This window comes from Mustela lutreola, chromosome 5 (genome assembly GCF_030435805.1).
Source record: "Mustela lutreola isolate mMusLut2 chromosome 5, mMusLut2.pri, whole genome shotgun sequence".
NCBI classification, from domain to species: domain Eukaryota; kingdom Metazoa; phylum Chordata; class Mammalia; order Carnivora; family Mustelidae; genus Mustela; species Mustela lutreola.
In genome coordinates, this window is record NC_081294.1 from 71,286,313 (window position 1) to 71,309,296 (window position 22,984).

At 39.2% G+C, this 22,984-nt stretch overlaps 1 protein-coding gene across 6 annotated transcripts in view; it reads right to left on the reverse strand.

The window, feature by feature from the left end:
- The window catches only part of KIF3A (kinesin family member 3A), a 59,481-nt gene extending 36,957 nt beyond the window's left edge, over positions 1-22,524 (reverse strand). For 2 of the 6 annotated variants that reach the window (XM_059174541.1, XM_059174542.1), the window contains exons 1-4: positions 22,316-22,523; positions 18,932-19,205; positions 4,974-5,118; positions 4,745-4,829 (exon numbers count right to left, since the gene is read on the reverse strand). In XM_059174541.1, the coding sequence (XP_059030524.1) occupies positions 4,745-4,829; positions 4,974-5,118; positions 18,932-19,205; positions 22,316-22,321 (510 nt within the window). In that variant the 5' untranslated portion in view covers positions 22,322-22,523. Of the gene's footprint in view, positions 1-4,744; positions 4,830-4,973; positions 5,119-18,931; positions 19,206-20,242; positions 20,262-21,917; positions 21,996-22,315 lie in introns of those variants that run through there. The other 4 variants (XM_059174547.1, XM_059174545.1, XM_059174543.1 and 1 more) reach the window with 4 other exon arrangements.
- Positions 22,525-22,984: the final 460 nt, after the last annotated feature.

Consider the following 22,984-nt stretch of genomic DNA (forward strand, 5'->3'; position numbering starts at 1 on the left):
GAATACACATTCTTCTCTAGTGCACATGGAACATTCTCCAGAATAGATCACATCCTCGGTCCTAAATCAGGACTCAACCGGTATCAAAAGATTGGGATCATTCCCTGCATATTTTCAGACCACAATGCTCTAAAGCTAGAACTCAACCACAAAAGGAAGTTTGGAAAGAACCCAAATACATGGAGACTAAACAGCATCCTTCTAAAGAATGAATGGGTCAACCAGGAAATTAAAGAAGAATTGAAAAAAATCATGGAAACAAATGCTAATGAAAATACAACGGTTCAAAATCTGTGGGACACAACAAAGGCAGTCCTGAGAGGAAAATATATAGCGGTACAAGCCTTTCTCAAGAAACAAGAAAGGTCTCAGGTACACAACCTAACCCTACACCTAAAGGAGCTGGAGAAAGAACAAGAAAGAAACCCTAAGCCCAGCAGGAGAAGAGAAATCATAAAGATCAGAGCAGAAATCAATGAAATAGAAACCAAAAAAACAATAGAACAAATCAACGAAACTAGGAGCTGGTTCTTTGAAAGAATTAATAAAATTGATAAACCCCTGGCCCGACTTACCAAAAAGAAAAGAGAAAGGACCCAAATAAAATCATGAACGAAAGAGGAGAGATCACAACTAACACCAAAGAAATACAAACTATTATAAGAACATACTATGAGCAACTCTACGCCAATAAATTTGACAATCTGGAAGAAATGGATGCATTCCTAGAAACATATAAACTACCACAACTGAACCAGGAAGAAATAGAAAGCCTGAACAGACCCATAACCAGTAAGGAGATTGAAACAGTCATTAAAAATCTCCAAACAAACAAAAGCCCAGGGCCAGACGGCTTCCCGGGAGAATTCTACCAAACATTTAAAGAAGAACTAATTCCTATTCTCCTGAAACTGTTCCAAAAAATAGAAATGGAAGGAAAACTTCCAAACTCATTTTATGAGGCCAGCATCACCTTGATCCCAAAACCAGACAAGGATCCCATCAAAAAAGAGAGCTATAGACCAATATCCTTGATGAACACAGATGCGAAAATACTCACCAAAATACTAGCCAATAGGATTCAACAGTACATTAAAAGGATTATTCACCACGACCAAGTGGGATTTATTCCAGGGCTGCAAGGTTGGTTCAACATCCGCAAATCAGTCAATGTGATACAACACATCAATAAAAGAAAGAACAAGAACCATATGATACTCTCAATAGATGCTGAAAAAGCATTTGACAAAGGACAGCATCCCTTCCTGATCAAAACTCTTCAAAGTGTAGGGATAGAGGGCACATACCTCAATATCATCAAAGCCATCTATGAAAAACCCACCACAAGTAACATTCTCAATGGAGAAAAACTGAAAGCTTTTCTGCTAAGGTAAGGAACACGGCAGGGATGTCCATTATCACCACTGCTATTCAACATAGTACTAGAGGTCCTAGCCTCAGCAATCAGACAACAAAAGGAAATTAAAGGCATCCAAATCTGCAAAGAAGAAGTCAAATTATCACTCTTCGCAGATGATATGATACTATATGTGGAAAACCCAAAAGACTCCACTCCAAAACTGCTAGAACTTATACAGGAATTCAGTAAAGTGTCAGGATATAAAATCAATGCACAGAAATCAGTTGCATTTCTCTACACCAACAGCAAGACAGAAGAAAGAGAAATTAAGGAGTCAGTCCCATTTACAATTGCACCCAAAACCATAAGATACCTAGGAATAAACCTAACCAAAGAGGCACAGAATCTATACTCAGAAAACTATAAAGTACTCATGAAAGAAATTGAGGAAGACACAAAGAAATGGAAAAATGTTCCATGCTCTTGGATTGGAAGAATAAATATTGTGAAAATGTCTATGCTACCTAAAGCAATCTACACATTTAATGCAATTCCTATCAAAGTACCATCCATCTTTTTCAAAGAAATGGAACAAATAATTCTAAAATTTATATGGAACCAGAAAAGACCTCGAATAGCCAAAGGGATATTGAAAAAGAAAGCCAACGTTGGTGGCATCACAATTCCGGACTTCAAGCTCTATTACAAAGCTGTCATCATCAAGACAGCATGGTACTGGCACAAAAACAGACACATAGATCAATGGAACAGAATAGAGAGCCCAGAAATAGACCCTCAACTCTACAATCAACTAATCTTCGACAAAGCAGGAAAGAGTGTCCAATGGAAAAAAGACAGCCTCTTCAATAAATGGTGCTGGGAAAATTGGACAGCCACATGCAGAAAAATGAAATTGGACCATTTCCTTACACCACACCCAAAAATAGACTCAAAATGGATGAAGGACCTCAATGTGCGAAAGGAATCCATCAAAATCCTTGAGGAGAACACAGGCAGCAACCTCTTCGACCTCAGCCGCAGCAGTATCTTCCTAGGAACAAGGCCAAAGGCAAGGGAAGCAAGGGCAAAAATGAACTATTGGGATTTCATCAAGATCAAAAGCTTTTGCACAGCAAAGGAAACAGTTAACAAAATAAAAAGACAACTGACAGAATGAGAGAAGATATTTGCAAACGACATATCAGATAAAGGACTAGTGTCCAGAATCTATAAAGAACTTAGCAAACTCAACACCCAAAGAACAAATAATCCAATGAAGAAATGGGCAGAGGACATGAACAGACATTTCTGCAAAGAAGACATCCAGATGGCCAACAGACACATGAAAAAGTGCTCCATATCACTCGGCATCAGGGAAATACAAATCAAAACCACAATGAGATATCACCTCACACCAGTCAGAATGGCTAAAATAAACAAGTCAGGAAATGACAGATGCTGGCGAGGATGCGGAGAAAGGGAAACCCTCCTACACTGTTAGTGGGAATGCAAGCTGGTGCAGCCACTCTGGAAAACAGCATGGAGGTTCCTCAAAATGTTGAAAATAGAACTGCCCTATGACCCAGCAATTGCACTATTGGGTATTTACCCTAAAGATACAAACGTAGTGATCCAAAGGGGCACGTGCACCCGAATGTTTATAGCAGCAATGTCCACAATAGCCAAACTATGGAAAGAACCTAGATGTCCGTCAACAGATGAATGGATCAAGAAGATGTGGTATATATACACAATGGAATACTATGCAGCCATCAAAAGAAATTAAATCTTGCCATTTGCGACAACATGGATGGAACTAGAGCATATCATGCTTAGCGAAATAAGTCAAGTAGAGAAAGACAACTATCATATGATCTCCCCGATATGAAGAAGTGGTGATGCAACATGGGGGCTTAAGTGGGTAGGAGAAGAATCAATGAAACAAGATGGGATTAGGAGGGAGACAAACCATAAGTGACTCTTAATCTCACAAAACAAACTGAGGGTTGCTGGGGGGAGGGGGGTTGGGAGAAGGGGGTGGGATTATGGACATTGGGGAGGGTATGTGCTTTGGTGAATGCTGTGAAGTGTGTAAACCTGGTGATTCACAGACCTGTACTCCTGGGGATAAAAATATATGTTTATAAAAAATTAAAAATTAAAAAAAAAATCAATTCTGGGGCACCTGGGTGGCTCAGTGGGTTAAGGCCTCTGCCTTCAGCTCAGGTAATGATCCCAAGGTCCTGGGATCAAGCCCCGCATCAGGCTCTCTGCTCATTGGGGAGCCTGCTTCCCCCTCTCTCTCTCTGCCTCCCTTTCTGCCTATTTGTGATCTCTGTCAAATAAATAAATAAAATCTTTAAAAAAAAAAAATTTTAAATCAATTCTGGAGTATTCCTGGCATTCATACCAGAAAAAGAAAACTTACACTCACATAAAAATTTGTATCGAATGTTCATAGATGCTTGATTCATAATAGCCCAAAACTATAAACTGTCCAGATGTCCCTCCACAGGTGAACTGTTGAGCTTTAAATGTAAGCACCATGCAGTGCCACTCAGCAAATAAAAAGTAATCAGCTATCAATACATTCAACAACTTGGATCAATCTCACAGGGCTTATGCCAAGTGAAAAAGGCCAATCCCAAAAGGTTACAGATGTATGGTTCTATTTATGTACCATTTTTGAAAAGACAGAATTTTAGAACTGGAAAGCAGATTAGGGATTGTCAGGGGTTAGGAATGGTGACAGAGCAATGTAGTCTGGCTAGCAGTGGATGTGGTCATAAAATGACAACAGGAGGCGTCCTTGTGATACGACTGTTTCGTACCTTAACATGATCATGGATCTATCAATCTAAACACAAAGAGTACAAAGAAAACTGCAGCACTGTGAGCCAAATCTGTAGACAGTATCAACAACAGTATCACGGTTGTGATACTCTACTACAGCTCTGTAAAATGTTACCACTGGGGAAAACTGTATAAAAGATACATCTATGTCAAGGGTAATCTCTCCACATTCTTTCTTACAGCGACATGTGACTCTACACTTATTTGAATAAGAATTTTAATTTTCAAAAAGTACAGATCAATGTTCATATATAACTACTCATGGAGGAGAAGTAAAATTTTATTTGGTGATACTTACATAAAGGAACAAAGAAGGAATACTGAAAGTGGTTATATTAGGTTGGGGAAAAGTGGGCAAATAGGATAGGAACCACTTTTCAAAGCATTAAATTTCACAATATTTTAGATTTTGAATCATGATCATATTACCATCAAAAAATAAGTAAAATATTTAAAATATCTTTGGATAAAAAGAACCTTAATTTAGCATTCTACTACTTTGGAAAGTACTTCAATTTCAGTTATCCTTACCTCTAACCTCTGTGTCTGATCCTTGCCCAAAAGGTCACGGACTTCTTCATTATATATTTCCAAATAAGACACTCGAACCAAAAATCTATAAATAAAACATCATTTCATAAAGCATAAAGAGCCGAAAAAGTTTTAGAATGTGTTCAAATGTGTTTATAAGTTTTATACCTATATGTCTCTCTTATGTTTGTACTTCTCAATATTAGAAAATAAAAGAATTCTCTTTTACCTTGTATCACCCTCTGCTTTTGCAATATGACCAAATATGTGAGCAAATGAATTTGGAATGATTCCTCTAAGTTCAGGAACAGCTCGAACGCCTTCCATGGTAAAAGTTTTGCCTGTTCCAGTTTGTCCATATGCGAAGATAGTCCCTGAAAATGATGAAGAGAATCAATCACTTTTTAGAGTCTAATGCTACAGAACAACAGCTCTTAAAAGTAATTCCTTTGACACTGTGATGCAATTTCTTCCCTGGATTTAAAATTTATTCAAGTACAAATGTCACTTTTATTATCAGCAATATTTACTCTGTATCACAAATCAAGCGTGGTTAATGTTATCAAGTCAATGAAACAGTCCTAATTATTCATAAAAAGTATCCCAAGCCCTAAAAGCAAAATTTTACATTATGGCAAATTATAAGATATTTACTATAATGTGTATGTTAATTACTTAATGTGGACATTAAATTGGAGAAGGTAGTATAATTGCAGCAACAAAAGAATACAGGTTTAGAATGGAAGGACCTCAGTGTTATCTTTTTAGCCACCTGAGCTTAGATAAGAATGTACCCAAAGACTGTCTCCTCAGTGCTAAAATGAGGACAAGAATAACTACCTGACATGAACACTAAGAACCAAATGAAACAATTTATTGCACACAACCAGAATGATACCTAGTACAGTACAAGTAAATGACAGGATTTTTTTTCTTCTTAATCCTAAAATTCATTCAAAAATACTTTTTTTTAAAGACTTTTATTTATTTAAGAGAGAGAGACAGTGAGAGAGGGCACACAAGCAGGAGGAGTGGGAGGGATGTGCCAAAAGGCACTGTGCCAAAGGCAGATGTTTAATGACTGAGGCAGGCCCCTAAAAATATGTATTTTTTAAGTAAAAGCTGTAAGGAATGGGGGAGTTAAAAAATGTGACAATACAATTATTATAGGTAATTACAGACACAATTTAAACTTTCTAAATACCTAACATTCATTCATTCAGCAACTACATAGCACTATGAGTAAGCACTATGCTAGCTAGGCACTAGGGACACAGTGACAAACAAGACAAACAATCCTTAATCGTATGGTATGCATCATCTTAGAAGGAGATACTGGTCAAGTATTTGCAAGCAGGATGAATGTTGGGAATAATGAATGCTGGGAATGTTAGGAATAGCTGAGAGTAAAGGGATGTAATCTAGGCAGGGGAAATGGCACAAGAAGAAAGTAGAGGGAGGTCAAGAAAGGCCGTCCAGAAAAGGTAAGGTTTAAGATACAATCTGAAATATGATTAAGAGTTAGATAGCAAGAGAGTGGATAGCAAGAAGAAAGAAAACAGAGGTTCTGAGGAAATGAAACATGAAACAAGATCAGAATGGAAGAAACAGAGATGGTAAATGAAGGTGATGGGCACAGAGGTAAAGACACCAGCAGGGGCCTAACTGCACACCGCCAAGAAGGCCATACTAAGGTTTTAAGAACATATCCTAAAAGGAAAGTGAGGCCAGTTAGAGTGACAGCAGGATCGCTATGGCTACACTGTGTACAATGAGCTGGAAGAAAGGAAGGGGAGATGTGAAGAAACCAGTCAAAGAGCTGGAGTGGTTAACAGAAGGGAAAGAGAAAGGTGGTAGAATTTCAGATATATGAAACAGTTAGAAGCAACAGCACCTAGGAAATAACTGGCCAGGGGACCAGGGAAAAGGAAGAATCCAAGATGCCTTTCAACTTCTAGCTTGAACAAGGGATGTATGGCTATGCCATATACTGAGACGGTGAACATCACCAGAAGAAATGACCATTTGAAGGGAAAGACCATGAATTCAGTTGAAGGCATATTGAGCTCTAAGTGCCCATGACACACCCAAATGCATGTGTCAAGCAGGCAGGTGGAGGGATGAGATGTATTTACCCACTAGAGCCCCTGGGAACGGGTGCAATTTCTGCAGAAGATAGCACAGTGTGAGAAGACCACACAAACAACATGGCTTTTCAACTACTTCCACCCCATGCAAGTAACTTCTTATGTCACTATCAATTTCAGACTTTCTGTGACAATCATCACAATACTTAATCACAACAGAAGACATTTTTTACACATGGGAATAAAAAAGTCTTGATTTTTTTCCTAATTCGCTAAATATTTCAAACCATGCCATTAAGAATGTAACATACTGGGACACCTGGGTGGCTCAGTTGGTTGGACGACTGCCTTCGGCTCGGGTCATGATCCCGGACTCCCAGGATCAAGTCCCGCATCAGGCTCCCAACTCCGCGGGGAATCTGCTTCTCTCTCTGACCTTCTCCTCGCTCATGTTCTCTCTGTCTCTCTCTCAAATAAATAAATAAATAAATATCTTTAAAAAAAAAAAAAAGAATGTAACATACTGCCTTCAAAAGAGCTGAAAATATGTGGCGCCTGAGTGGCTCAGTGGGTTAAAGCCTCTGTCTCTAGCTCAGGTCATTATCCCAGCATCCTGGGATCAAGCCCCGCATAGGGCTCTCTGATCAGTGGGGAGCCTGCTTCCCTCTCTCTCTGCCTCTCTGCCTACTTGTGATCTCTGTCAAATATAAAATAAAAAATCTTAAAAAAAAAATGAGCTGAAAATATGAGCCTGCAGACCACCTGTGAGAGCTGACATAACAGCTATCATTTATGGAGCATGTGCCATGAGCTAGGCCATGCATCCTCGCTGAGTTTTCACCCCAATCCTAAGAGCAAAGAACTAGTTATATCCCCATACTTTAGCTCAGGAAACAAAGGCTTATAGAGGTTGAGTTACTTGTTCGATGTCATAGTAAGTGGTAGAAATAAGATGCGAACAAAATCCATTTGGCTCTAGAGCCCTTATTTTTTAAAAGTATGTAATGGCCAAATTTTTAATTCAAAACTAATCCTAATACAATTTCTATGAATTCATTAATTCTATAAAGACTATGGATTCAAAAAGGATATTGATCTATAATTTTAAAGCTGAGAAATGAGGACCAGGAATCCCCTAGAATAAAAGTATGTCATCTCATTTTCAGAGATGAGATTCTAAATTTCTAGTTTTGTTATGTCCAATCTAATAAAGCTAATGCTAGCATTTCCTTCAATATGAACTTCACTTAAAACTTTACCTCTTAAGGGACACCTGGGTGGCTCAGTTGTCAAACATCTGCCTTTGACTCAGGTCATGATCCCAGGGTCCTAGGATGACTCCCACATCCAGCTCCTTGCTCAGCAGGGAGCCTGCTTCTGTCTCCACCTGCTGTTCTCCCTGCATGTGCTCTCTCTCTGTTCTCAAATAAATAAAGCCTTTATCTTTAAGATTTTATTTATATATTTGAGAGAGACAGACACAGCAAGAGAGGTAACACAAGCAGGGAGAGTGGGAGAGGGAGAATCAGACCTCCTGCTGAGCAGGGAGCCCAATCCCAGGACCCAGGGACCACAACCTGAGCCAAAGGCAGATGCTTAACAACTGAGCCATCCAGGCACCCCAATAAATAAAATCTTAAAAAAAAAAAAAAAACTTTATTAAAACTAGAAATGACCTAAAAATCTTACCCAACCTACCCATTTCATGACTACATCTTAAAAATGGTAGAAGGCCTACAAAAAATCTGTATATGGATGTTTACAGCAGTGTATATTCATAACTGCCAAAATTTAGAGGCAATCAAGATGTCCTGCTGTAGGTAAGTGAATTGATAAATAAACTGTGGTACATCCAGACAACAGGAAATTATCAGCACACACACAAAAAAAGATAAAAGGTATCAAACCATGAAGAGACATGGAGAAAACTTCAGTGCATATTACTAAGTAAAAGAAGCCAAACTGAAAGGTTACATACTATACAATTCTAACTGCATGACATTCTAGGAAAGGTGAAACTATGGAGACAGTAAAAGATTAGTGGTTGCTAGGTTTAGCCGGGGAAGGAAGGATAAATTAGCAGCACAGAAGTGAAACTATTCTTTATATTATAATAGTGGATACACATTATGTTTTTGTCAAAATCCATAGGATGTACAGCCCCAAGAGTGAACGCTAATGTAAACTATGAACTTTGGATGATGCTGATGTGTCAATGTATGTTCATCATTTGTAATCAATGTACCACTGTGGTGCAGGATATTGACAGTGGGGAACTTTGTATATGTCTGGAGACAAGGGATATACAGGAAATCTCTGTACTTAATTTTCCTAAAGCTGTTCTAAAGAACAAAGTTTATTAATTGAAAAAAAAACGTTTTAAATGGTGGAAGGATTATGTACTTGCCACTGCACATTTGAATAATGCCAAGGAAACTACACTCTATGTTACAACGTTCCTGATTTTTGTCCTTTTTAAACATATTGTTCTATGCTACTATCAACAATTTCAGTCAGCATAATAGGTGGAAAATAGGTGAAAAGTCCCTTGACATTTATATATTACTCTGTACCACATTTGTTTTTTAAAATACAGAATTCTGTTATTTCAAAACTGAGTGACACTACTGCTTCCAACAAGGATGGAGTAGTAAGGACCAGATTTACACTCTTGACTGAAAGGAAAGCAAACTAAATATATGAAGCAATAGTTTTCAAGACAATGGACCTCAGTCAACAAAGGCCTGTGACGCCCAAAAGTTGGCTAATAGATAGGCGGGCCCTATGACTTCCCAACTACCTGCCTTGTGAGAGAATCAACCACAGAGCAGGAGGAGAAATCCAAGGAGTGATGAGCAGATTTCCTGAGCAAAGGAATCCAGAAGCCAGAGAGAGCAACGTGGCTAGAATTTGTAGGACGCAGTAGTGGAAAGAATAACACTATGCAGAAAGCTACAGATTTCAGAGGTCTGCAGGTCTTCTTCCATTATTTAGTGGAGCACCAAGCCTCTCCAAAGTGTGAGGAAACTATCTAAATATGGGGGGAGGAGAATCATTTGGAAGGGAGAGTCCTCAATGCTCACAAAGGCCAGAAACTGTATCTGTTTAAACCAGCCAGACTGGAAAACCTCATGATGCACAGGACATCAGGTACACCAAACAAAAAAGGTCTTGCCTCAGAATCAGGGGAATAACCTTAGACTGAGCACTGCTCCGGTCCTAACTAAAGACCTTTAAAAGATCAGAAAGTCAGAGAAAGACAAATACCACATGATTTCACTCATATGTGGAATTTATTAAACAAAACAGATGAACATAGGGAAAGAGAAGGAAAAATAGGATGAAATTTGAGAAGGTGGCAAACCATACATAAGAGACACTTAACTCTAGAAAGCAAACTGAGGGTTGCTGGAGGGGAGATGGGATGGGGCAACTGGGTGATGGGCATTAAGAAGGGCACTTCAAGTAATGAGCACTGGGTGTTACACACAACTGATGAAACACTAAATTCTATGTCTGCAACTAATAAAATAAAAAAAGATCTGAAAGAAGCAAACCATTTTCAAATAACTGCCACTGAGAACAAAGCTCCTGAAAGCTTAAATGAATAAAAAAAATCAAAGAGCTAAGGTAAAATTCAGAGTGTTTGGCGCCCAACCAAAATTTGCCAAGCTTGCAAAAAAGCAAAAAGATATAACTCATAATAAAGAAATGCATCAACCAGTCAAAACCTATTCAGAACTGACACAAATGTTAGAAATAGCACACAGGACTTTAAAACAGATAAAAACTATATTCTATATGTTAAAAAGTTAACTGGAAACTTTGGATGAAAGTCTGGAAGAACTTGGATGGAAGATACAAAAAGACCCAAATCAAACTTCTAGGGATGAATACTACAATGTGTGAGATGAAAAATACGATAGATAAGATTAATGGTAGATTAGACACTGCAGAATAAAAGATTAGTAAACTTCAACACATAACAACAGAAACAATAAAAAATGTAATACAGAGAAAAAAAATACAAAAAAGAAAAACAGCATCAGTGAGCTGTGGGACAATTTTAAGCAGTTTAATATACATGTTCCTGCAGGCCCTAAAGCAGAGAGTGGGGACCGGAAAAATATTTAAAGAAATATGGCTAAAAATTTTCCAAATTTGATGAAAACTACAAACTCACAGATCCAAAAAGCTTAATGAACTGTAAGCACAGAAACATAAATAAAAATAAACCATGGCACATCATAGTCAAAAAGTTCAAAACCAGTGATATAAAAGAAAATCTAAAAAGTAACCAGAGAAAGATATGTTATGTAAAGAAGAACCAATAAAGAATTCCAGTAGAACAAAACGCAAATGACAGTAGAGGACTATCCTTCAAGTATTAAAAGAAGAAACTATCAACCTAGAACCCTACATCTGGTGAAATTTTCTTTCAAAAACAAAGGCAAAATAATACTTTCTGGACTACAAAAGCTGAAAGAATTCGTCACCCACAGATTTGCACTCTAAGAAACACTTGAGGAAGTTATCCAATGCAGAAACAATGGTACTAGATAGAACTACAGATTCCTCTTACATGAGGGAATAAAGAGTATCAAATATGGTGAGTACCTAAGTAAGAAAATATGTAAGTGTTTTCCTATTACTTAAATCTCTCTAAAAACAACTGATGGTTTAAACAAAAATAAAGGCAACGTGGTTTGGAGTTTATAACACATAGAAGTAAATGTACAACACCACCACCACAGGGATGCCTCGGTGGCTCAATCAGTCAAGCATCTGCCTTTGATTAAGGTTATAATCTGAAAGTCCTGGGATAGAGCCCCACATCAGGCTCCTTGCTCAGCAAGGAGTCTGCTTCTCCCTCTGCCTGCAGTTCCCCAGCTTGTGCACGCTGGCTCTCTCACTCTCTCTCTCCATCTGACAAATAAATAAAATCTTTAAAAACACACACACACACACACACACACAATAATACAAAACACCACCACTACCACCAAACTTGGGAGGAGACAACTAGAAGTATAGTTTAAAAAAATTTTTTTTACAGGTGCCTGGGTGGCTCAGTGGGTTGGGCCTCTGCCTTTGGCTCCGGTCATGATCTCAGGGTCTTGGGATCGAGTCCCACATCAGGCTCTCTGTTCAGCGGGGAGCCTGCTTCCTCCTCTCTCTCTGCCTGCCTCTCTGCCTACTTGTGATCTCTGTCTGTCACATAAATAAAATTTTTAAAATAAATAAATAAAAATAAAATAAAAAATAATTTTTACTACGCAAAAAATAGAATAACACATAACAGTGAAGTGTGATATATTAGAGTTATATTATAAACCTTAAAGCAACCACTAAAATAAAACAAAGTTGTATCACTATAAGCCAACAGAGAAGACAGAATGGAATAATACAAAGGATAAGAGTATAAAGAGGGACGCCTGGGTGGCTCAGTGGGTTAAAGCCTCTGCCTCCGGCTCAGATCATGATCCCAGGGTCCTGGGATCGAGCCCCACATCGGGCTCCCTGCTCAGCAGGAAGCCTGCTTCCCTTCCTCTCTCTCTGCCTGCCTCTCTGCCTACTTGTGATCTCTGTCTGTCAAATAAATAAATAAATAAATAAATCTTTAAAAAAAAAAGTATAAAGAGAAAACCAACAGCAGAACATAAATGGTTTTGATAACCCAATTAAAAAGCAAAGACAGCAAGGTTGGATTTAAAAAACAACCCAACAACAAAAAACCAAAACACTATCAACTATACAATGTACAATGCAATGCATAAGAGAACTAACAACAGATCTGGGGCTACTACTCTTTGAGAGGCCTGCTTTCAAGTTTGGCCTTTGACTAACATCTGGGAATTTGGATTTAGGGAGGGTTCTTGCCATTCATTCCCCAACATTATGCCTAAATTGTTTGTATAAACAAGGTGGTTTATGCTAAACACCTGTTTTCCTTCTGTGAGTGTAGAATCTTGACAAGGGCGCGGCTGAGGGTATCCACATGAGCAGGCTCCAACAAAAACCTGGGACACTGTGTCTCTTACAAAGCTTTCTGACAGGTATTGTCACATTCAGTGGTAGAAGAATTAAGCACATTCTGTGTGTTCACTAGGAAATGACTCTTGGAAGTTTGTACCTGGTTTCCTCCACACTTTTCCCCTTACTGTTTCTTGTTTTCTTTTTTTGGCATCTTTTTTGTTCTAATAAACCAAAGCTCTAAGTACAATTATAACCCGAGTCCCTTGACTTCTCCTACCAACCTCTGAACCTGGTATAATCTTAGTGACCTCTAGTATAACTACACACTAGAAATGTACTTTCAATATAAAAACACAAATGTGTTAAAAGTTAAAAAGATGAATGAAGATATACCATGTTAACATTAAATCAAAACAAAGTTAAAATGTCTGTATTAATATCAAAGTAGGTTTCAGAGTAAAGAACATTACTACGGATAAAGAGTAATTTCGTAATGACAATAAGGTTAATGCATGAAGAGGACTTGAAACACCTAAGCACTTAGGCACCTACTCACAGGGTTTCAAAATACATCCAGTAAAAAGTGACAGAACTGAAAGGAAAAGGCACATAAAAACACAGTAAGAGAATTTAATACCTGTCTCAGTAATCGACAGACCAAGTAGAAAATAATAGAAAATCTGAACGAAACAATCAAGCAAATTGATGTAATGAACATGTATAGAATGCTCCACCCAACAACAGCAAAATACACATTGTTTTGAAGAATATACAGACATTTTATAATAAATTTATTCTGGGTCATGTAACAAGTCTCTAATTTCAAAAGGTTCAAGTTTTACATAGCACATTCTCTAAAACGGGATTAAACTAGACATTAAGTGGGGCGCCTGGGTGGCTCAGTGGGTTAAAGCCTCTGCCTTCAGCTCAGGTCATGATCTCAGGGTCCTGGGATCGAGCCCCACGTCGGGCTCTCTGCTCAGCGGGGAGCCTTCCTCCTCCCTCTCTCTCTACCTGCCTCTCTGCCTACTTGTGATCTCTGTTTGTCAAATAAATAAATAAAATATTTAAAAAAAAATAAACTAGAGGGACGCCTGGGTGGCTTAGTTGGTTGGACGACTGCCTTCGGCTCAGGTCATGATCCCGGAGTCCCGAGATCGAGTCCCGCATCGGGCTGCCGGCTCCAGGGGAGTCCGCTTCTCCCTCTGACCTTCTCCTCACTCATGCTCTCTCTCCCTGTCTCTCTCAAATAAATAAATAAAATCTTTAAAAAAAAAATAAAAATAAAAATAAACTAGACATTAAGTAATAGAAATATCTCTGGAAAATCCCAAATTACCTGGAAACTAACACATTTCTAAATAACCCAAGGATCAAAGAAGAAATCAAGAGGAAAAGGAGAAAGTACCCTGCACTGCATGAAAATGAAAACACAGTATGTCAAAATCTGTACACCACCACTAAAGCAGTACTTAGAGAGTAATTCATAGCATAAATCTCCCTATTAGAAAGTTACAAAGGACTCAAAACAATGATCTCAGCTTCCACCAAAAGTAGAAAAAGGAATAAAGGAGGAGAAACTACTCCTATTATATTAGTCCTCCACCAGACTCGTCACAAGAAAAAGAGATGACACAAATTACCATATATCATGTACCATATACCAATATCAGAGAAAGATTACACAACCACATTCTAACACAAGAATAGAGAATATGAACAACTTTTTGCCAATAAATTCAACAACCTAGATGACAGAGACAAATTCCATGAAAGATAAACTTCCAGAGCTCACTAAAAGAAAAACAGGTAATTCAAAAAGCCTTATATTATTAAAGACACTGAATCTTTAAAAACCTTTCCACAAAAAAATACTCCAGGCCCATTTGGCTTCACTGGTAAATTTTACCAAATGCTTAGGGTAGATATAATACTAATTCTATACATATGTTTTTCATATGATTAAAAAGGAGGGAATACTTTCCAACTCATTCTATGAAATTAGCATTATCCTGGTTAAAAAAAATAAATAAATAAAGACATTATAAGAAAACTACTATATCCCTCCTGAACATAGACCAAAAAAAAAAAGTTTACACAAAATTTTAGCATATCAAATCTAACAACATACAAAAGGGTAATATACCATGACCAAGTGGCATGACCGGTTTTACATTTTTTTTTTAAGATTTTATTTATTTATTTGACAGGGAGAGAGATCACAAGCAGGAAGAGCAGCAGGCAGAGAGAGAGGGGGAAGCAGCTCCCTGCTGAGCAGAGAGCCCAGTGCAGACCCTGAGTCCATGACCTGAGCCTACAGCAGAGGCTTAATCCACTGAGCCACCCAGGTGCTCCTGGTTTCACATTTAAAAATCAATGTAACTGAATATACTAACAATTTTTTTTTTAAAAAAAGACGATTTCAATAGGTGCTGAAAAAAATTCATTTGACAAGATCCAAAATCCATTCCCCGGATGGGGACAAAAGAACAGAAGGGAACTTAGTCAGACAAAAATCTATAGATAACATCATACTTACTGGTAAAACAGTGAATGCTTTCTCCCTAAGATCTGGAACAAAACAAAAATGTCCACTCTTACCACTCATGTTCAACACTGTACTTGAGGTTCTAGCCAGGGCAATTCGGGTAACTAAAAGATGGGAAAGAAATTGTACTACCTGTATTTGACGGTAACATGCTCACTATATAAAAAATTGTAGGGAAAGGGCGCCTGGGTGGTTCAGTGGATTGAAGCTTCTGCCTTCAGCTCAGGTCATGATCCCAGCGTCCTGAGATTAAGCCCTGCATCTGGCTCAGCGAGAAGCCTGCTTCCCCCTCTTCTCTCTGCCTGCCTCTCTGCCTACTTGTGATCTGTCAAATAAATAAAATCTTTAAAAAAAAAATCCTAGGGAAGTTACCAATAAATAAATAAAAGCCTACCAGAAATAATAAGCAAGTTTAATAAGGTTGCAGGGTGTTTGTACAAAAATTAACTGCAAAACACAGTATCACTTCAAAACCACTATGAAGGCTGTAACCAAAAAGACAACAACACTTTTTGGCAAAGATGTGAAGAAACTGGAAACCTCATACATTGCTAGTGGGAATGTAAAAACCACACAGTTGCAATGGAAAATAATCTGGCAGTTAACCTCCTGACCCAGCAATTCCACTCCTAGGTATTTACCTAAGCAAGGGGAAAACATACATTTACACAAAGACAAGAACAAGAATATTCACAGCAATATTATTTATAATAGCAAAAAAAAAAAAAAAAAAAAAAAAAAAAAGGCAACAACCCAAATACTCATGAGTGGATAAATGGATATATAAAATACAGCATATCCATTCGATGGAGTATTAACTGACCATTAAAAAATGCAGTCCTGGGCACCTGGGTGGCTCAGTCGGTTCAGCCCCTGCCTTCAGCAGGGGTCATGATCCCAGAGTCCTGGGATCAAGCCCCACATGGGGTTCCCTGCTGAGCAGGGCATCTGCTTCTCCCTACTCCTCTGCTCCTCCCCCCCCACCCAGCCCCATGCTTGTGCTCGCTCTCAAATAAATAAAATCTTAAAAAAAAAAAAAAAAGCAGTCCTGATACATACTATAATGTGGAACACAGAAAACATTATACCAAGTCAAAGAAGCCATACATAAAAGACTATAAAGTGTATGATTCTATTTATATGTCCAGAAGAGGCAAACTCATACACATAGAAAGTAAATACATAGTTGCTAGGGTAGGAGGGAGCAAAAGTGGGAGTAACTGCTAATAGATACATAGTTTCTTTTGGGGGTGATGGAAATGTTCTGGAAACAGATAACAGTGATAGTTATACAACACTGTGAATGTATTAAACCCCTGACTTGTATACTGTAAAATGATTAAAACAGTGAATTCTGTTATTTGAATTTTATGTTAATTAAAAAAAACTACTAAAATATCAATTTTGTGTATTTTGTATTCACAAAAGCATCCAAAATACTTAGGAATACACGGTATGTTAACTAGAACTTAAATTTTAAAAAGAAAGAGGTGGAGTGGCTGAGTGGCTCAGTCTATTAAGTGTCTACCTTTGGCTCAGGTCATTATCAGGAGACAGGGAACTGGGATCAAGCTCTCCCCTCTCCCCCACCTCCCTGCTCAGCAGGGAAGTCTGCTTTTTCCTCTCCTTCTGCCCCTCCCCCTGCTTCTGTGTGTTGGCACACTCTCTTTCTCTCTAGCAAATAAATAAAAATCTTTAAAAAAGGAAACAGGTTAAAAAAATACTTAGGGGGGCACCTGGGTGGCTCAGTGGGTTAAGCCGCTGCCTTCGGCTCGGGTCATGATCTCAGGGTCCTGGGGTCGAGTCCCGCATCGGGCTCTCTGCTCAGCAGGGAGCCTGCTTCCCCTCTCTCTCTCTGTCTGCCTCTCCATCTACTTGTGATTTCTATCAAATAAATAAATAAAATCTTTAAAAAAAAATACTTAGGAATAAACTCATGAAAATAAGTATAAGACCTGCACATTAGAAACTACAACAAAATGCTGATGAGAGAAATTAAACAAAATATAAATAAATGAAGAGAGATACCGTGTTCTGGATTAGAAGGCTCAATATTGTCAGAATAACAACTCAATACAATCCCTACCAAAATCCCAGTAGGGTTTTTGGGGCTTTTTTTGTGGAAATTGAAAAGGCAATCCTAAAATATATGTGAAAATACAAAGGATCCAGAGAAGCCAAAACAATTCTGAAAAATAATAATAAAGCTAGAAAATATACACTACCTAATTTCAACACAAAAACCTATAGTAATAAAAACAGGATACTGGAACAGAAGAGACAATCCAGAAATAAACCCATGCCACTGCAGTCTGTTGATTTTTGACAAAAGCACCAAGTTAATTCAATAAGGAAAGGAGAGTCTTAACAAATGGTGCTCCAACAACTGGATATCCATCGATGGGGGGCAGGGGAGGCAAAGAACGTACACCCTTACCTCACACCGTATATAAAAATTAACTCAAAATGAATAACAGACCTTAATATAAGACATACAGTGTTTACAACTTCTGGATAAAAACATAAGAGAAAATCTTTTTGGTGTTAGGTTCAGCAAATATTTCTTGGCTAGGTCAATGAAAGCATGATGATTAAAGAAAAATGATTAACTGGACTCAAAACTAAAAATCTTTTCTCTTCAAAAAACACCATTAAAAAGATGAAAATACAAGCCACGTGCTGGAAGAAAATACGTTCCAATCACTTATCTGATCAAAAGATTTGAGTCCAGAATGTAGAAAAAGCATGACTCCATAAGAACATAGGCAACTGAACTGTAAAGTGGGTAAAATATTTTAAAAGACAAAGGGCTAATGTGTATATGATTAGAGACTCAACATTGTTAGTTATAGAGAAATATAAGTTAAAACAATGAGATACCACTATAGATCCTCTAGAACAGCTATAATTAAAAAGGTCAACAATCTAAATGTTGGTGAGAATGTGAAGAAACTAAAAGAACTCTCATAACACACTGGTGGGGAAAAAAATTAAGAGTCACCACTTTGGAAAACAGTTTGGCAATTTCTTCAAAAAATAAATACACACTAACCATATGACCCACCAATTCTACTTCTAGGTATCTACCCAAGACAAACTTTAAAACTTATCTGCACAAAGAACTTTCTACAAAAGAATGTTCACAGCAGCACTAATTATAATTGCTCCCAAATTAGAACAATCCAGATTTCCACTGAAGATCATAAAAGGTGGTATATTCATACAATTCAGCATTAAAAAGGAACAAAGTGCTGATCCATACAACAACATGGATGACCTTTAACAACTGAAAAGAAAACAGGTAAGAAAGATGATACAGGATATGAGTTGATTTATATGAAATTTCCAGCAAAGACAGAACTATAGGCAAAAGCAGGTCAATGGATGCCTGGAGGTGGGACTACAAAGGGACATACAGGAATTTTTTTTGGGGGGGGGTCATAAAACTGGATTGCGGTAACAGTTTCACAGCTGTATGTATTTACTATAACCCATCAAACAGTACAATTATAATGGATGAATTTATAGGGTGTCAATATCTTGATAGAGTTAAGAAAAAGTGAACAATATACTCACCATTATAGCCTTCAAGAACAGAATCAATAATAGGTCTTGCAGTTAAGTTATAAACATCAAGTTGTTTACTCTCTGGTCCAAAAACAGTATCAAAAGTAAATGTCTTTGGAGGTTCATTGGAAGAATCAGTCTTATGTACAGTAATAGTTCCCCTCATCTCATCCACACTGACAGCCTGTTTATAGCACATTGATTTCTCTCTCTCGTTGAGGGGCCGGCACCTAACAACCACCTTCACATTATCACAGCTTTCAGGCTTCTCTGATTTATTGATCTGGTGGAGAAAATATTCACAAATAATGAAAAGAACATTTACTTTTACCTTCAGCAAATTTCAAATTTGAAAAAGGCTACTGTGCCATCCCAGGGCCTTGCACATATTAAGCACTCCACAAATATTTGTTAAATCCAACGAAAGATCTCAGATATACAGAAAAAATTTATTAAAAGATATAAAAAGACAGTTTCTTTTATAATACAGTATGATACAATACAATATAAAAATGAGGAGAAAGAAAGCCTAATTTACATTTATAGTAAATAAGTGCTATTTAAGCAGAAAATGAATCACTATATTGACTGTCTCCGCAAAAGTCCCTGACTTAGCCTCTGAGTTTACTGCCTGAAGGAAAACACAAGTGAACATGGTTAACAACTGTAATCAAGAATATAGTAGTAGGTCCTGTGTTTCCCTGAGACTTTAAATTTTATTTTCTATAATGCATCAGTAAAACGTTTTTTACCATGTAACATATGTAGTATATCTTCTCCATAGCAGACAACACGAAATGAAACACAGCAAACAAAGTCCAATGGCAGAGAGAAATGTTTCACTATCCCTCTAACCTTACAAATATTTATATATGTAAAGTTTCATTTTTTGAAATTTTGACTAACCACCTATGTTAAAATAAAACCCTAAGCAAAGACACATACAGTATGATTTCACTTACTTACGGAATCTAAAAAACAAAAAGAGGAACAAACAAAAAAGCAAAACTCACAGAGAATAGATTGGTGGTTGCCAGAGGGCAGTGGGGTATAGACGTGGACAAAATGGTCAGAGATCAAAGGTACAAATTTCTAATTATAAAATAAGTCATGTATAAATAATATATAGAATGGTGACTAGTCAAAAGTACACCACTGCATATCTGAAAGTTGCTAAAGGAGTATATCTTGAAATTGTTCAACATCAGAAAAGAATTTTGTAGCTCTTTATGGTGATGGGTGGTCACAAGACTTACTGGGGATTATCTCACAAGACACACAAATAACAAATGATATTGTACAGGTAACATTGTATTATACCTCAACTGAAGTAATACAATCCTATTTTGAAGTGAAGTCCAATAGTTTAGTTGAATAGTATCAATACAACACACTTCTCCCCATCTCTCCTTTCACCACCTAAGGCTGGGTCACCATGATCCCACCTTAAATTGAATAGCAGCATCTAGTTAGGTTCTCCTATGGTCTGTTCTCTACAGGGCAGTCAGCTGCAACACAAAGTTAATCATGCTGCTCCCTTACTTAAAACTCAATTGTTTCGGGCGCCTGGGTGGCTCAGTGGGTTAAGCCGCTGCCTTCGGCTCAGGTCATGATCTCAGGGTCCTGGGATCGAGTCCCGCATCGGGCTCTCTGCTCAGCAGGGAGCCTGCTTCCTCCTCTCTCTCTCTCTGCCTGCCTCTCTGCCTGCTTGTGATCTCTCTCTGTCAAATAAATAAATAAAAAATCTAAAAAAAAAAAAAAACCTCAATTGTTTCCCACAGATCTCAGGATAAATACCGGAGTCCTTAAGGTGGTCTCTAAGACCTGGCTCTGGCCCATGTCTACTTGTCCAGCCTTACTTCACAAGCTACCTTGCTTGGCTTTCCCAGCCAAGCCACATTAGCTTTTTTAAAGCCTTTTCTTGTCACCATACTTTCTTATCACAGGTGCTGTTCCTCTTGCCTAGAACATTCCTCATTCTCCCCTTCACTTATTCTCGGATCTCAGCAGAACAGCCACTTCACCTGTGAAGACGTCCTTAACTAGGTCAAATCCTGGTATAGGTCCTGAGAGACCCTTCTCCCACTATCATTTACAACTGGTTTCAATACTACTTTTGCTTGCTCCTTATTTGATTAATATGTCCTATCTGTCTACACCAGAGGTTGCCAACTGGTAGTCAATGGGCTGAATTGAGCACACAATATCTTTTGTTTGGTTCACAGCATTTAACAATATTTTTTAATTAGTTGCTAAAATTTTTAAAAAAGAGAAATTCCACAAAAATAACAACTTCTAGATTCTCTTGGGGGAAAAAAATGATCTGACATCTGTAGGCCAGAATTCCTAAACGGGAACACTTTACAACTCACCAGAATCTACTTTCTATTACATGCCACCCATTCACGTCATGAATGGTAAGCATGTTGTCTCTAACAACAAGACTTTCACCTCTGCCCACGAAGGCAAGCTTCTGTCTTGTCAAGTTCAAGAAACTGGATGGTTATGCTCAATATTTTGCCTCCAGGGCCTAACCTGGGGTAGATGCCTGGTATCTGCTGAATGAACTAATAACCTGAAGGCAAACGATACGGAACAAATATTGAGCATGTAAGGCTAAATGCCAAGCACTGTCCTTCAATTCCGCTGTGCATTACCTTATTTCATCCTGATAAAATCCCATGAGAAACAGTTTAATTATGTGGGAACTAAGGACCCAGAAAGATGAAGTAATTGTCCCAGGCCTCGCAACCAGTAGAAAACCGACCAAAAAGCTCACGTGTTCTCCATGACCCTATCCTGGACTTAGGATGCCCCCTGCTAAGTGGACGGTAGCACCGTGAAATCCGACAAGACAAACATACCACCACCCACCCCCCCTCACACACAAAGACACCCACGGGTTACATTCCGCCCTGTAAGCTAAAGCACCACGAAAGAAATGACAGCTCGAGTCAAGGGCTGGAGTAGAAGCAAGCAGCTCTCGGTTCGCTACCTTCCAAGAATCGGCTCCGCGGTGAACAGAGCCCACCAGGTGCGGAGCATCCAAAGCCCACCCCCCGCGGCCGCTCCCAGACGCCCTACTCAGGAGCAGGGCTGGGAGCGAGAGCGCATCCTCTGGCGCTGTGCCTTTATGTCAAGCAGCGCAGGCCTTGCGGGCTGCAGCACCGACAGAGGCGGCAGGGCCTGTCCGGGGCCCCTCCCAGGACCCGCTGGAACCCCGCCGGCCCCGAGCCTACCCACCAGACTCCCCAAACGCTCGGCCCCGCAGAGCCGGACCCTGCCCCGCCCCACCCCGGCCGCCTGCCTGATCCGCGCCTCCATGGCAACAGCCGCGCCCCCGTGCCAGGCCGCTGGGATGAGGAACCCCAGCGGCTGAGCGACTCCCCTCACCGGCATCGTGGCTCCCTCCTGTGCCCGGCGGAGGTCGCCGCCCTGGGCGCAGTCCAACGGCGCCGGGTTCGCCGGAGAGGTTTGCCAGAGACTACCGAAACACCGCCTTGGCGCTCTCGAGACTGCGGCTCCTCGGGCGAGAGCAGGCGGTGCGCAAGCGCACTCCGGGCTCGCCCCGCCCCATCCCCGGGCCACACGCTTCCTCCGCCTCTGGAATTACGCCTGCGCTGAAGCTTTCCCAGTCGGTCTCCTAGGACGCCAGACTGAGGCCGCGCCTGCGCAATGGTGCCGGTCAGCTGTGTTTGGAAATCTAGCCTGCATTGGGGCGGGGATACCTGGCTGGCACTGGTCGCGAGGGAGGTGGGGGTGTCCTCCTAGGTCGCACTGCTAGTCTCCTGGCTCATGCAGTACTCCAGATATTGAAAACAACCATAGCAATTGTACACTATGTCCATCTAGAGAGCTAGAGGCTTCGCATACATTAATGCGCTTGATTGCTGACTTGTTTATAAAACGCGTATTCTATTATAGATGAAGTGAAGAGGAGCTTTGTCTGTATTCTCACAAGTATCTCCAGAGCCTAGAATAGGACTTAGAATAAGACCTAGCACAGGACACGTTTTCAGTAAGTATTTGTGAAAGAACCAATGATCTATCCTCTTTCCTGTC